The sequence below is a fragment of the Chinchilla lanigera genome, unplaced genomic scaffold (genome assembly GCF_000276665.1).
Source record: "Chinchilla lanigera isolate Chin_1 unplaced genomic scaffold, ChiLan1.0 scaffold00023, whole genome shotgun sequence".
Taxonomy (NCBI): domain Eukaryota; kingdom Metazoa; phylum Chordata; class Mammalia; order Rodentia; family Chinchillidae; genus Chinchilla; species Chinchilla lanigera.
Window position 1 is genome coordinate 6224765 of NW_004955424.1, and position 15426 is coordinate 6240190.

At 38.8% G+C, this 15426-nt stretch overlaps 1 protein-coding gene across 2 annotated transcripts in view; it reads right to left on the reverse strand.

Moving 5' to 3' along the window:
- Positions 1-15426, reverse strand: part of Ctnna2 (catenin (cadherin-associated protein), alpha 2) — a 1070661-nt gene that overhangs the window by 239595 nt on the left and 815640 nt on the right. For both annotated transcript variants that reach the window (XM_005385453.2, XM_005385454.2), the window contains exon 8: positions 10679-10759. In XM_005385453.2, the coding sequence (XP_005385510.1) occupies positions 10679-10759 (81 nt within the window). The remainder of the gene's footprint in view (positions 1-10678; positions 10760-15426) is intronic.

Sequence of the window (15426 nt, forward strand, 5' to 3'; positions counted from 1 at the left end):
TTTGGAACTCTGTATTGTCTGTATTGTGCTTGTGATATGTTGTAAAATGTTGTATGTCTGTTAATGTTTCCCTCCTTTTATCCTTAAAATAAAAAAAAATAAAGAAATAAAAAAAAAAGAAAGTGACACCAATGGTTGATACTTACAAGATCACCTAATTTTCTAACAACTGAAACAACCCAGTAAAAGTACCAGCTGCTGGGACAGCAGATGATCATCCTTCTCTAAGGGTGGCTGAGAGGAGTCTCCAGAGGACTCATAAGAGATTTCTTGCCCTGGAAGAACCCTACGTGTTCCTCCTACCTCCAAGAGTCCATGACCTTAGGATGATTATATTTCCTTTCAAAGATAGTTGAGAAATATCCCCCAGAGACACTACTCTTTGCTTTTCTTCGCTTTCTCCTAATTCCTCACTATCCCTGGGTTTTTGAGGTTCATTTTAAATCTTTGCAGGTAACCTAAATCTTAAAAGCTTTAGACATATGTGACCATCTAATCATTCAGCTTTTAAAATAAATGTTTAAAGAGATTGTAGCCTTCTTCCACAAGTTAAGAATAGGAGGAGTTTTCCCCACTTTCACTGGGGTACACTCTTTGGCAAGACAAACTTCTTCGCATTTGTTTTCTGTATCTGAAGGAAATTTCCATGCTCTAGCATGACAAGAATACCTGTTCCGGGTATAGTTTCCTGAAGTGTGGCACCATATGTGCATCAGTAAACATTATGTGTAGAGTAAATTAAACCAAGCCTTATAATTAGGCAGTAAGGAAATTACTGTAGACCTGAAAGAGTAAATCAGCGGTATTAAAATGCTCTCCGTTTTCTCTGAAGCACTTCAGACTGCCATAAAAATCCCATGCCACTGTGATAAATATTGAGAAGAAATGCATTTGGAGCAAGACAACGAATAAGACACCACAATTCAAATAAGTCTTTGAATCCAGGGTCCAAGATGTCGTCTCATAAAACTTAAAAGCTAGCCCTTTTGCCACTAATGTGGGACAGAGAAGAAAATCATCTGACATTGAGACTTTGGGTGGGGGGAATCTTTCTCCTATAGCAGGTGCAGTGAAGACTTTAATAGAGAGAGGCTCTGGAGCAGAGCCAGGACTGAGGAGAGATTCAATCCTGATGAATAAAATAGCAACACTGTAAATAAAGACAAGATCAGTACTGAAGATTTTTCCTTTTTCTTCAGGCTTGAATATGGCTCAGTGCTACAAGTCTTATTTACAGGTGACCTGTCTTTATTTACAATGTTGACATTTTGTTCATGGGAGATTGTTTGTATTATCTTTTACTTTCTAAATAGTTCATGGAATATTGTTTAACTACTGAGTATTTTGGTGTCACCTAAAATCATGTGCCTGTGTTTTATGTCCTACTGCAAGCAGCAGTATAAACAACCAGATTGTTCGTTACAAACTAGGACTATGGAGAGAGAAATCTTGTGAAATAAGAAGTGTGTGTGTGTGTGTGTGTGTGTGTGTGTGTGTGTATAGAAAAAGAAAAGAGGAAGAGGAGAAGACAGAAAGACACAGAGAGAGACAGAAAGATCTACCCCTGTTCCAGACATAGAGCTCCTAAAACACTTGTAGAGAGTGCACTAATGAAATCTTTTGTTCTAATATTTGGTCTTCCACCCTATTTCTTGACACAAACCTTTGCAGAGGTCTTGAAAGACCTTTGTAGTTTCCTGACTGATAAATCTCACAGAGAGCTCCCGAAGCCCTTGGAATTTTGTAGGTGGTAAGAGCACCTTTTGTTCTAGTGAGATGATGTTTGGTAGACTCCTGGATAATATCAGGATAAAAGCTGTTAGATTAGCTGTTAGAACTTTTAGCTTTCCCTTCCACTCTCAACCTCTGAGAGTGAAAGAGGCTGAAGGTTGAATTGATCACCAATGGCCAGTGATTTAATCAATCAAAAGAACAATATTCAAAGCTCTTCCCAGCTACTAAACTTGTGGAAGTGCAGGAAAATGGTCGTGCCTGGAGAGAGAAGGAAGCTCTCTGACCTTCACGGGCTTTGCCTTATGTACCTCTTCAAAGGCACCCTTCACAATATAAGCTGGTGAATGTAAACACATGTTTCCCTCTGTCTTGAGAGCTTCTCCAGAAAACTAATCAAACATGAGGAGAGGGTTGAGATAATCCTGGTTTATAGTTGATCAGTCAGATGGAGGGATGACCGCCTACTAGGAGACACTAGCATTTGACGGGGGGGCAGTTTTGTGAGTTCAGTCTCTCAAACTGTGGAATCTAAAACTTGTACACATTGTGGGGAACACAAGTGAAGAATTCTACTGTGAATGTGTAAATTTAGAAAAAACACTACAGTTTTTCTATATCACATTAGCCTCAGGGGCTAGGGATTTAGCTCAGTGCCATAGTACCTGCCTGGCAAGTGCAAGGTTGTGAGTTGAATTCCCGGTACTGAAAAACAACCAAACAAACAAAAAAGACTGACACATTAGCCTCAAACTTGGATTCCCCATCTCTCAGACCAGTTATTGTTTCCATGCAATGGAGAGAGCTGGTAGAGGCAATAAATAGAGGGAAGAGAATTGGAAGTTCCCACGTGCCTTCAGAATCAACACGCAAGGGACCGTGATGCTGTCTTAGAGTTGACTTTATCCAAAACAAAGGCGGTAAAATAGAAACTCATGAGAATATCAGAACCTGGAGAGCTTCTTATGACAGATTTTTAAGGTGCCACCACAGGTACATGAAAGTATAATCTCCCAAGTGGAGCTCGATACCTGGAACTTAGTGTTCTTCAGAGTCTTAGAGCTGACTCTTCTAAAGGCAGCCAAGCACTAAATACCACACTACCGGAGTAAGACATCCTCTTTCACAATGGAAATGATTATCATAGGATACGTAAGCTACCTAGCAGCAAATCTAGAGCTTCAAACAGTGAACCAAGAAACATGTGATTTGGAAATGGAAATTGATGAATGGGATACGTTCTTTGTGGGGTGTCTGCACATGGAGGTATTCTTTATTTTGAGCAGTGGTGTATGTCCTGAAGAAAGAAAGAAGAATAAGATTTGGCCACAGATAAAAATAAACAACTTAAATCCATTATACATGGTCACACAGACAGAATTTTAAACACTGAGTCTATAGGATAGAACTTATTTGCAAGAATTGGATATATTTGTGATGATAAGGTGATATTTAACATACACCTTGTAGAAAAAATTGTGAATTTTCGTGTGAGTTAAACAAGGGTGGAAGAAGTCTTCTGAGGTACAGGCAATGATGCATTGAAGGCACCACAGTCTGTTGGTGCAGACTGTAGTGAAGGTACCACACTGGCCTATGAGACTGCTGGTGAGCTACAGCAGAGAGGCTGAGGTCGGGAGATTGGATATGAAATTGTTCTTTTTGTTGAAAACAGTTAAGTACAGCCAATGAGAGTGGAGAAGTGAAAGGCTGAAGATGCATTTAGAATATGGTATCAACTGTACTAAAAGATTGGTGGGGATTTAAGGAATAATGAAGCAAGAAATTGCACGGGTTGAAAAGCCAGGCAAAGGGAAAAGCACACAGCTGTGCAGGGCCAAGGTGGAATAAAGGTTTTGGCTTTACAATGTCCTGGAAATTTCATACAGACAAACATATTAGGGGCAGGTAGTATAGACAGTAGGAAATTTCATAGAGACAAACATATTAAGGGCAGGTAGTATAGACTGTAGCATCACTTTCTTCACAATTTTTCACCAACCAAAAAGCAATGTTGAATTTCCTAAGTTATCAACAGTGACATCTATGGGAACCAGGAAGTGCAAAGTGATGTTACCCTAGGCAAACAGGCACACACCAGGGCAGGTGGCAACAGCAGGTGGGCCAGTGTCTGCAGGAAAATGATTCATTTCATAACTTTTGGGTCTATCCAACCTCCTAGGAAAATAGAGAGATAAAGAAATATCAGCATCCTTGATGGAAATTTTCCCTGAAAGAATCGATGACAGAAGCCATTTCAGGTGATAAAAGGTAACCTCAGCAAGGAGGGGTCAAATGGAAGAGAGGTATTTTGACGACAAGCTGACTACAATAATCCACCGAGCACCTTCAGCCAGAATCAAGGTGGCTAGCTCTTGCAGCACCACAGTCCAGGCCATAGTGGTGGATGTCCAGTATACTTCAGAATTATCTCCTTTTCAGTGCCAGGGTTGGGTAAGAAATCCAGTCCAAGAGCTTGCAACAATGACAATGGCACAACTATACTGACAGGGCATTCTACCAAAAAAAATGCTATTTAAGAAATGTTTGAAAATGTCCTGCATTTTCCAATTTAGGAATTTAATCCTGAAAAATATAACAGATATCTTTAATTTATTTATTTATTTATTTATTTATTTATTTATTTATATTTGGGGTTTTTTTGGAGACACGATCTTGCTAGATAGTGCAGGCTGGGCTTGAACTCACTTATGTAGCCCAAGCTAGCCTTGAACTCACAGCAATCCTCTTGCTTCAGCCTCTTGGGTGCTGAGACTACACATGTGTGCCACCATGCCCAATTCATTATTATTATTATTATTATTATTACTATTATTATTATCATTTTGAGACAGGGTCTTACTATGCAGTGCAGGCTGGCCTCAAACTCATGGTTCTTTTGCCTCAACCTCTTTTTTTTTTTCTGTCTTTTTGAGACAGGGTCTCGCTATCCAGTTCACTTTGTCAACAGTTCTCCTGCTTCAGCCTCCCAAGTACTGGGATTACAGGTGTGTGCCACCATGCCTGGCTATCAGATATCTTAAAAATTGCAGTAGGTTTTCCAAGCGTAGAATCAGGATTCTTTTTTTTTTTTTTTTTTTTTTGGTTTTTCTCCAGTACTGGGAACCGAACTCACAACCTTGCACTTGCCAGGCAGGCGCTTTTCCCGCTGAGCTAAATCCCCAGCCCCCAGAATCAGGATTATTAATGGCATCTTCATTGCCTAAAACAGAAAAAGCCTTCCCATTGACTAAAACAAGATAATGTGTTAGAGATGGGGACAAATGGAGATATTCTCTGAGATGTGTTTGTACCTAGCGATTTCTATTTATTCCCTTATTTTCCCATCTCTCTTTGATTGCTAGGGCTTGGAGGATTTAGCAGAAGAGAACAGTTCAGTTTGAAGCTCTCACTCATTTGAGAGTTTTCCTACTCATACATACGTTATTCTTCTGTTCAGCTTAGTGTGTTGTTTGATTAACCAGTGTTGGTCTATGTACTAGACACTTTCTGTTAGACTTGCTAGTGAGAGAGAAATCAAGCTTGGTGTCCTCCCTAGATTACAGTTAATGTGTGAATGATTATCTGTATTCTGCTTTATAGGAGAAAATTAAACCACATTATATATTGACAAAGAGCTTACCCATAGTGATATTTTAAAAACTATTTCCAGCGGATGAAATTATGTACTCTGGACTTGGCCTGATGAGTATTTTTTGGGAGATAAATAAGTGTGTTGTGGATTAACATTCATGACTGTTTTTTCAGAATTTCCCTCAGGGAGAGGTGGCTTGAATATATAAACTTTGATCAAGTGGCATGGCCAAGAACTGGACTTTCACTACATTCTTGAACTCTGGAACTATGTGTACTGCCTTGCTCCACTTGGCCTTTTTGATTTTCATATCTGAAATTTAGCTCTCTCTGAGATGCTTATTTTTAGATCTCAAATCCATTTTGCTAAATGATTATTTCCTAACTTCCGTAATTCCATGGCAACGTAGACATCTTACTTTAGGAGCAAACCCCAGGAATTATTAGTTCCAGCATAAAGTTTCTGCATGAAGAACATAAACTTTAAGATTTGGGGAAGTCATTATAGTATTATTTCTGTTCTTGCTGTAGCCACATAGACATCTTCATGTCCTTATGAAGAAAAGCAGATTCAAATCTAAATCTAAAAATAACTGGCCCCATCATGGGCAGATATGAGAAAGAGACCTCAGTGCCTTAATGCTTCTTTCTTCTATAAATGCTTTAGAAAGTCTCTGATTCACACATTTAGAAGTGAGATACCTAAGCATAACAACACTTTTTCAAAAAAACAGCCAGTGAAATTCAGTGAACCATAATAGCTGGAGACCCAAGAGATGCTATCAAAAAGGAACCTGTCTTTGACATTCACCATATTTTTTATGTCTGCAGTGCACACATGTCAACCCAATTCCTAGAGTGATAGCAGTGCTGTTGAAAACCATAGAGTACTTCTACATATTTGTTTAAACCCTCTTCTTCCTCACACACTTCCCACAGAATAAATTGGTAGTATAAGGGTGACCCATGTGCAATATGCTAGTTGTATGAAAAAGTGGATGGGGTAAGGGTGATAAGCACAGATCCTACAGCCAGGTTGGCTGGGCTGGAACTGTCACATAGCTACATCGCCTGTGCATCACTGAGTGTCTCAGTTCACTTTGTATCCTGACCTATGAAATAGGCACAGTGAAGATTTTTCTATCTCACAGAGTTATGGTGAGAATTCAATGTGATCAGTGCATACAGAAAATTGAGAGACAGTCCAGACACAGTTTATAGACTTCACATATGTCAGCTATAGATTAGTTTCTGTTCGTGGACAATGGTTTGATGATGACAGCCTACCTTTAGCCATATTTATGTAAGGACTTGCTCCCCAAAGGAAGCAGCTAGAAACACTTTAACTATGATTGCTTCTTACTAATCTTGGAAGATTTTTCTATAGTCCTCTTAGGAGGCAGGATTTTGAACACAGCAATTGATAAAGGATTTGTCATCGCTCTTGTTGTTGTTTACTCCTTTGTTATATTACTACTCTACCATCTACTCAATTCAGTGTAAAAGCATTCTAATCATGATTTTTTATTTTGTCAAATATGTTTTGATTACAACAGCATAACTGACACTTTTGTCAAGTTAACATTCACTGAATCTCCTGTGGGAATCGTTTCAATGGCCATTAATGATGAAGGGATAAGAATTAAGCTCTTGATTGATTTGGGAAATGAGAGTACCTATATTTAGCAACACCATAATATGCTGGTTATCATCTATTAACTTTTCACTGGGGAAGGTTTGAGTCCCTAACTTGCTTGTCAAAAGACTAGGAAAATGATCAAAATAATAAGTAGGATAAGCCAGCATCTTTGCAAGTATAGGAAAAATTAAGACCATGGCTAGAATAGTTCATAGGTGGTGCATAGAAGGAGGATTGGCCAATGGGGCTGGCAGACACTGGCTGCGTCCTCTCTTAGCAATGGACAGACCCTGTGGTCTCCTGGGACCCAGACAGGGAGTCAGGTAAAGGCTTTTGTTTCCACAGTGGTCTGGTTCCTGAATCACAGCAGTAACAGTAGCTCAGACATGGGGCCTACTGTGCCCATAATTCTAAAATTAGAACATAATGCTTAAAGCTGGCAGTTATATTCTCATAAATCCATTTTTACTTCCCAACAAAATACTCCTAAGACAATTCAGCTCTACCTCTGCTTGCCACCATGGGCTTAATTGGTGAGGTGGCTTCATGCCTATCAGGTTTAAATAATATCCTCATATTCCTACAACCTTTCTTACAATTTATGACTCTCCAGCTTCTTCAGATATGTTGTCTCAAAAGAGAGTGGCTCTACTTTTTCAAAAATCCACTTAAACTGTAATTCCTTTTATTGAAAAATGTGGTTTTTTTAATGTGTCTACAGGGATGTAACTCAAAGGCACAGCACCTGCCTGGCAAGCACGAGGCCCTGAGTTTGATTCCTGGTACCAAAAAAAGAAAATAGAAAAAAAAAGACCAAAAATTTAAAAAACACTTTTAGGAAACTTAAAAAAAATTAAAGTGTCAACAAGTCTAATTCTACTTCCTTTCATTAGGGAAGTCTAAGGTAATAATCATGATCAACTTTATTTCTTTTAAATTTGGTGAGTGGAACTTTGCAAAGCTCAATGCTCATTCTTCTAAAGAATATTCCCCAAGTGTAAGCCTCTGAGGAAGAGACAGGGGACTTAAGGAGTGGGAAAGTACAAAATTCACTATAATCAGGCATGACCCTCCAAATCATTAATCCCAGCATTTCAGGAGGCTGAAGCAGAAGGATCGTAAGTTTGAAGTCTGCCTGGGCAATTTAGAGAAACACTGTCTGGAAACAAAATAAAAACAGGTTGAAGATGAAGTTCAGTGGCAACTATGCCCTGAGTTTGATTCTTACAGCCATTAAGAAGAGGCACTAGAAAAGCTTCTTTTCAAACTTTGACTTCAACTCTTTTCCTCTATGATTATTCTAAATTTCCCATAAAGGAATTTATGTGTACAGGGAAGCAGATCTGGATCACTGAGGGTTCTTATTTCAAATCTGCTCTCAGGAAGGTTAATCTGTAATTGAAAGTACAGAAAGTGTCTCTGCGATAGGGAAACATTCATGAAGCTGCAAGCATTCACTGGGTCACGGAGGCTATCAAACATCCAGGTAAAAGCCTGTTAATCCAATTAACTTGTTACCCAAATCTAAACTGATGATTTACCTGAGCTGAGAAGATTAGTCATCGCATTTTCCATCTGCACAAATGCTAGGTCGCTCCAATTTAGATCAGAGAAGCTTTTGTACCACTACAGGTGTACATAAAGCGATAGAAGTGATGGGAAGAAAGACAAAAATATCCCAACATATGGGTAGGGATGGAACTGACAGATGGGGACCATTTTAGTCCTAGAAAGGGAGATTAGAAAAGAGAAAGGTGTTTGAACCAAATCCCCGGATGTGATGTGAAATGATGCCCAAACTGTTGGATCTTAATACCATGAAACCAGTCTCCTGTTTCTCTTATTACTCTGTATCTTTGAAAAGGTGAGAAAAAAATGACATACATGGAATTACTTCTGAGGAGGATGTACTCCTTCCACTGCCACCCTAAATGCAGCTCTCTGAATTTGCCTCCTACCCTTAAACAATCCACAATAAGGCTCATCTTCAAACTATCTTCTGCTGAAAAGACTCAATCTTTTTCTGGGAATTACATTACCAGGGTAAACATTATTTTATTCATTCCTTCCTAATAAGACAAACAACTATTATAATAGTGCCAAGTGTAAAAAGCTAAAAGTCAGGCTTCTGGATGTAAAAGCATGATCTTTGCTAAAACTCAGAGATTAGGGAGGTGGGAGGACCCATTTCATAAGTTTTGTGTTTGGAAATTTAGCTGAAGGCAAGCCCTGGAGATGTCCTCTCCTTGCTTTTACAATCTATGATTACCACGCCTTAGCACCTCTACCTGAGGACATGAATGAAGATTGTCCTTGTATGCATATAATTTAAAGCTCAAAGAGACCTTTAGTTTGGCTCCCTATTCTTACATGTAAGAAAAAGAGAACAAGACAGGAAGGATCCACAGTCATACTTGTCAATTTAATAAGCGAGGGTGAAAATCCAGGCTCAGATACCTGAGTTAATGTTTTCTTTAACCTCCTCTCAATTTCTAATAGCCACATTATTTCATACCAGAATGCCTACAGACAGTATTTTATTATGCATTATTTCAAGGTAAAATAAAAAGGAAATATTCCTCCCCAACAAGGCTTGTCAGTTGGCCAGTCAAATTAGAGTGTTCAGATCCCAGAACTATGATATCTTCCAGATGACATTAATTTAAATGCGTCTTCACCTCCGGGGAATGTTCTGAAGTAAGTCCAGAAGTTCCTGAGCACTAATCAATAGTAGTATGTTCTCATTACAACCATTTTTAAGATGCTTTTCAGCCACTCTTGCCCAGGTGCCTTGCTAATCTTGTCTGTACAGCAGTGAATGCTAGACTCAACTGGACTAATTCAGTTTTTCAGCTGCAGAAAGTACAGCAGGTGTGATCATGGAGCAGGGGTGTGTTCAAGCTAAACAGCACAATCCACACTGTCCTGAACAAAAGGGACATATCCGAAAGTTACTCTTAGAAGATTGGACGCCCGTGAGGCAGAAATCAGGATGAGGAAGTTTCATTATAGTTTAATGCATGGCATAATCTCTTCTAGAGGAAGAACAGTACTAAGGAAAATGGACTGCATCATAGAAACATAAAATAAGGCTTCCAGGACATATACCAGCATTCATACTTTGAAGGTAAAAAGGAGTTTCAAACAGAGATAATTTTCCCCCAAGAAAAATGGACTCATCAAACTAATGATGCCATGAGCCAACTGCATCGTCCAAAATCTCTCCTTGCACTGGTCCCCTGCTTCCAAACAACCATCTGATAAACCAACATTCTAGATTTATATTCCCAAGGGACTACACAGGGCCATAGACCTTAATTAGCTCCATCAGATTTCTCATTAACCGTCAGCATTCCAGTTTATCATTTAATGCCTTGGGAGTTTAACAAGTGAGAACTACCAGAGATCAGAGATAAGTTCTTGGCAGACTGGATTTGGAAAACTAAACCAGGTATAGAGAGCAGTGAATTCAGGTCTTTGCTTGTGAAGAGGGCACCTGTGCAGGGAGATGCTAACCCTCATGGACTGTTAGCATCGTCAGCCTAGCAGCCAACACATCTCTCTGCTCAGCAATATCTACTTTCCTCATGAAATATTTCTGTGTATACGGAGATGAAGAAAACCTGAGCTAAGCTCAAAAAGGCAACATGAAACATGATATTATTGGAAACCATTGTGAAGTGCCATACACTTAAAGTAGAAACAAAACAGTACCTGTCTCCTGAGGTCTCTTGTCTTCTTGGTCATCTTGTCAATTGCAATGTTTAAGGGATCTCCTTTTTCTTTCCTTCCAGTCTGGTAAGAAAAGAGAAATCATTTCTGGTTTAGAACGTTCAATAGTAGTGACATTGAAGTTGAAAACAATATAAGATGACACTTAAATTATAGAGTCCAACCAGTAAGAAAAATACAAATAAATCCATTTTAATACATAGCGAATATGATTTAGTTTCTGAAAATATCTTTTTTTCTGAAATAAAATATTGAAATTGATTATAATCAATAGAGTCTCAGGATGGTCACACATACGTTCACATTCAAACGTATCCAAGTCTGTTTTCCTGGTTTCTCTAGCCGCTTACTGATTAAGTGAACACAAGGATATTTTGCTTTTGCTTCTAAATACAAATGTTTTATGCTTTTTTATTATGCAAGCATACATCTGAGTATAAGAGAACTGAGATGATAAAAATAAATTTAAAAAGATTTTTGAGTAAATTACCAGAATAGAAATTTTATGACAATGCTTCATAGGCCATATTGTAACTTCAGTACCAAAACCAAAGGAAGTGCATTACTAAAAAATATAGTATTTCTAATCTCTAGTCTGTCATGCCCTGGATCGCTAAAATGACAATAAGCGACACACAGCTTGAAGTTACGAGAAAAAGATTCCTTATGAGTATAATAGGAACATCTTCTTTAACAAATTATTCACTTAAAATTTCACTAGTTTCCTGACTTTGTTTTCACTTTTAAGGAGGTAAATACAGAAAAACAAAACTAAACCAATGGTATCTCTATTGTCTTTTAAAAACAGTATTTGGACCCCCCATAGATATGAAGTTCCGCAAACACAGTTGACATTATTACCACTTAAGAGAAAATTATTTTCAAAAGCTTTGTCAAATCTATTCAATTTTCTATACCTTAGTTAAACTGTTAAACAGCCTACAGAATGATTTATTTGTGGTCCTAGAAAAAGAAAAATTCTTGGTCCAAACTCAGTCTCTACAAAATCATTCAAGTCTCTATAAAAACTTGAATAAATTATGAAATGAGATCATAGGTCACAAGTTGTACCTAAGGAAATCATATGTTAGGAGGATATAAAGAAATTAATATCTAATGTTTCTAAATGGTCTCTTTCAGCGATGAAATTCTTAACACATAAAGCTAATACATATACAACCAATCTACAGAGCTGGGTTTAAAGGAGCTACTCTTCTCTGCAAACTGCTTAATTAACCATTTTCTCTGAACAAATGTCTAAGGCATAGCCCTAAAGAGTTTTCATTGAAAAGTCAGAAAAGGGGCATATGTGTGCATATTTTTAGTCATCTAAAATCATACAAATTCCTACCATTCTTTCCCACTCTCTAAACTCATACGCTGACTCTTTCAGATGTACACACTGAGGTTTGTAAGTAGGAAGAGCTTAAAATAAAATGGCTAACATTTTACAACTTCGAAATATCAGCTTATAAATAGCCCCAAGGAAACAAAAGTATCTAAAGAAATGACTTTATTTTTAGGCAAATGTGGGTGCATAGCAAGCATGTCTTCCATGCCTGGACCCTCACACTCAGGTGCGCCCACCCCACACTCAGTGGCCAGAGACTATTCCTTTTTCCTCCAGGTTCTTTCTTCCGAAGAGAATGCCTGCTACCAAAATACCGGGCTCTTCTCTAGAAGACTGGACCACAGTCTTTCTGTGAATGATGGATTTCCTGGGAACTTTCCATTGATTAGCATAATAAAAACTTATTTTAAAAGGTAAGAGTTATAAATTTGGTTTAAAATGTGGTGGTGACAAGAGAGTGGATTGCTATTAAAAAATAACAGGACAGTTTGTGTACATAAAATAATTACAGGTGAAGGTTAAAAGGAATGAAGCATTTGCCTCCAGTTCAAACTTTATGGGGCACCAAGGAACTCACTAATAATATTTAACATGATATTGAAAAGTTTCAAAATTTTATAGAAGGGCAAGATCCAGCACAGCAGGAATGAGAGAGGGGCTAGTGAGGTAAGTAGGCAAGTTTAGCATCCGGTATTAGCTTTAAACTTTAAAGTTCAAAAACACTGGGGGATGCGCTTATCCTGTACTTTTTATGTGCTTTATGTGCCAACCCTAACCAGAGAGGCAACAGTAACACTCAAGTTTGTAACTAGGGTTGTTATAGACACACATGGGAGGTTTGGTTACCCCTTCTGTGAGCCAAAGAACAATATAGAGCTTGTGTACCTCGTGTAATACGTAAGGCAGAATCACTGTGCGGACACACAGAAGTGAAAACTATGGTTCTAATCCTCAAGGGTCTCCTAGTACAGATAAGCTAACTACAACATGAGAGTAGCAACACTGACAACTGCAGAGAGATGAGTGCTTTTATAAAGGGCTGATTTGCTTGGAAGAAGAAGAAAGAGGAGGAGAAGGATGGCAGGAGGACAAGGAGGAGAAAGAGAAGGAGAAGGAGAAGGAGAAGGAGAAGGAGAAGAAGGAGGAGGAGGAGAAAGAAGGAGAAGGAGAAGGAGGAGAAGGAGAAGGAGAAGAAGAAGGAGAAGAAACTGCATTTGGGAAGCCAAGCTATCTTAGAGAGGAAAAGGGAAATTTAGCTAGACCTTAAGCCCCAGATTAGATTAAAATAGAAAGAAAAAATTATCCAAAAACAAGGCATGGATGCAAGAAATGACAAGATGGGCTTTAGGAGCACTCTGAGTAGAGTGTGGCAGCCTATTCTCTATGATACCAAGACTAGATGTAGAGTTTTAACTAAACGTAGAAATTATGTTTATGAGTTTCTTTACAGGGTGGTTATTGCTGATGATAGTTGGATCTACCAGCCCAGAGAATCTCTGATAACATTAGCATTTCAGCCACTCATGTCAGATTTCTATGTCTGGTATTTTCAATCCTATTTCTCCCACCTCTGAATCTAATTAAAAGCAACTGAGAAATGTAGTTGACCTGGGTGCCGTATTTGTTGTCTCTGTAAGGAAGGATTTTTACCGCAAAGACTGTAGAGAATTTGGTTTACTTGTAAGGATAGTCAATTCACAGGCCCTTTGTTAGTTCCAACTGTTCTGTTTTGTTTTGCTTTTGAGGTGTCAAGGACTGAACCCAGGACCCCATGTATGACAGTCCTCTTAGTGCTTTATCATATATTTACTTCTTTTAATTTTTTGAAATAATGTCTTACAAAGTTAGCCAGGCTAGCTTTGAACTTGCAAATCTTCTGTTTGAGCCATCCGGACTAGGTGTGATCACAGGAGTGCAGCACAGTGCCTGACTAATTTCTCGAAAGTGCCTGTATAGAGACAGGAGAAGCAAGCCCATAATGCTCAGATTTGCACAGCAAATGGGACTTGTGAGCTGTAATGTCATATTTACCTCTGTCATGTCTGCATGTGTAAATAAGTTTCAATTATCAGCCTTGTCAGGGCATGGTGGCACACACCTGTAATCCCTACGGTTGGAAGGCTGAGGCAGGAGGACTGCTGTGAGTTCAAGGACAGGTTGGGGTACAAAGTGAGTTCAATGCCAGCCTGAACTACATAGTAAGACCCTGTCTCAAAAAGACAAAAAAAAAAAAAAATTATCAGCCTAATTGAACAGGAAGCCAATTGGCCAGAGACAGAGAGACAGAGTTGCCTCCTAGTGTCAGGTCCTTATTAAACTCTATGATCTAAGATTCATGATTTATCTCACTTTTATTAATGTCTGAGTTTCCTCTTAAGCACAGCGGATAGCATGATCTATGGCCTATCTTCTTCACAAGGTTAGCAGTATGATCAATCATGATGCCCGTGTGCTGGAAACAATAAAAGGCATTAACAATACGGTAACTAGAAAGTATCTTTGCTTTGGGAAGAAAAATAGAATTGATTTACAAACTACATAGAGGGGCTGAGGATTTAGCTCAACAGCACAGCACCTGCGTGGCAAGCGCGAGGTTGTGAGTTCAATTCCCGGTACCGGAAGAAAAAAAGACAAACAAACAAACAAACTACATAGAAACTATTTTTGGATCACCTGGACTTCTGTGAACACACTGCCATTAAAAACTAGAATCCCTAATGGAAAAGTTATGCCCCATTAAGGAAAGAATTATTTTATACATATTCATTTTAAACAGTCAACTAGTCTGGGATAGGAAATTAAATGAGGGGCAGGAACTCCAGCTCAGTTTTATACATAGTGTGTGTGTATTCTCAGGTATGTTTGTTAAACACCTAAGGGCCTGACCATCTGACCATCCTGACCATCCTGAGCAAATTCTCATCTCTGCTGAAGTAAACCAGATGGTCTCCCCCAGGCTTCCCCTCAAGATCTTCCATGCTTTATAAATTAAAAGCGGTTTAACAAAACTAAAGTGCATGCATTTTGAGATTATCACCTAATAATAAAAATGTGCAGTGTCTAGCCACGCACTTGGTCCCTGCCTGTGCTGAAGAAGGAAACAAAAGCCAGTTACAAACCATCTCTGCCAATACCAACAGCTTCTTTGTCATCCAGGCTTAGCTGTAGAATGAAGAGGCCAGAGATGGGCTCGAGAACTCTGGGATGTTGGCAACAATGTAATGTAATTCCCTGTTTCAGGAAAGCAATCAGAGCTTTGCAAAACAGGCTGGGAATCCTCAGTCTGGGCTTTCTGCTCTCTAAATCTTACATAAGTGCCTGCTTTCTGGGATCATGGTTACCATTAAAGAGATAGGATCTGTAACATATTTAGCACAGC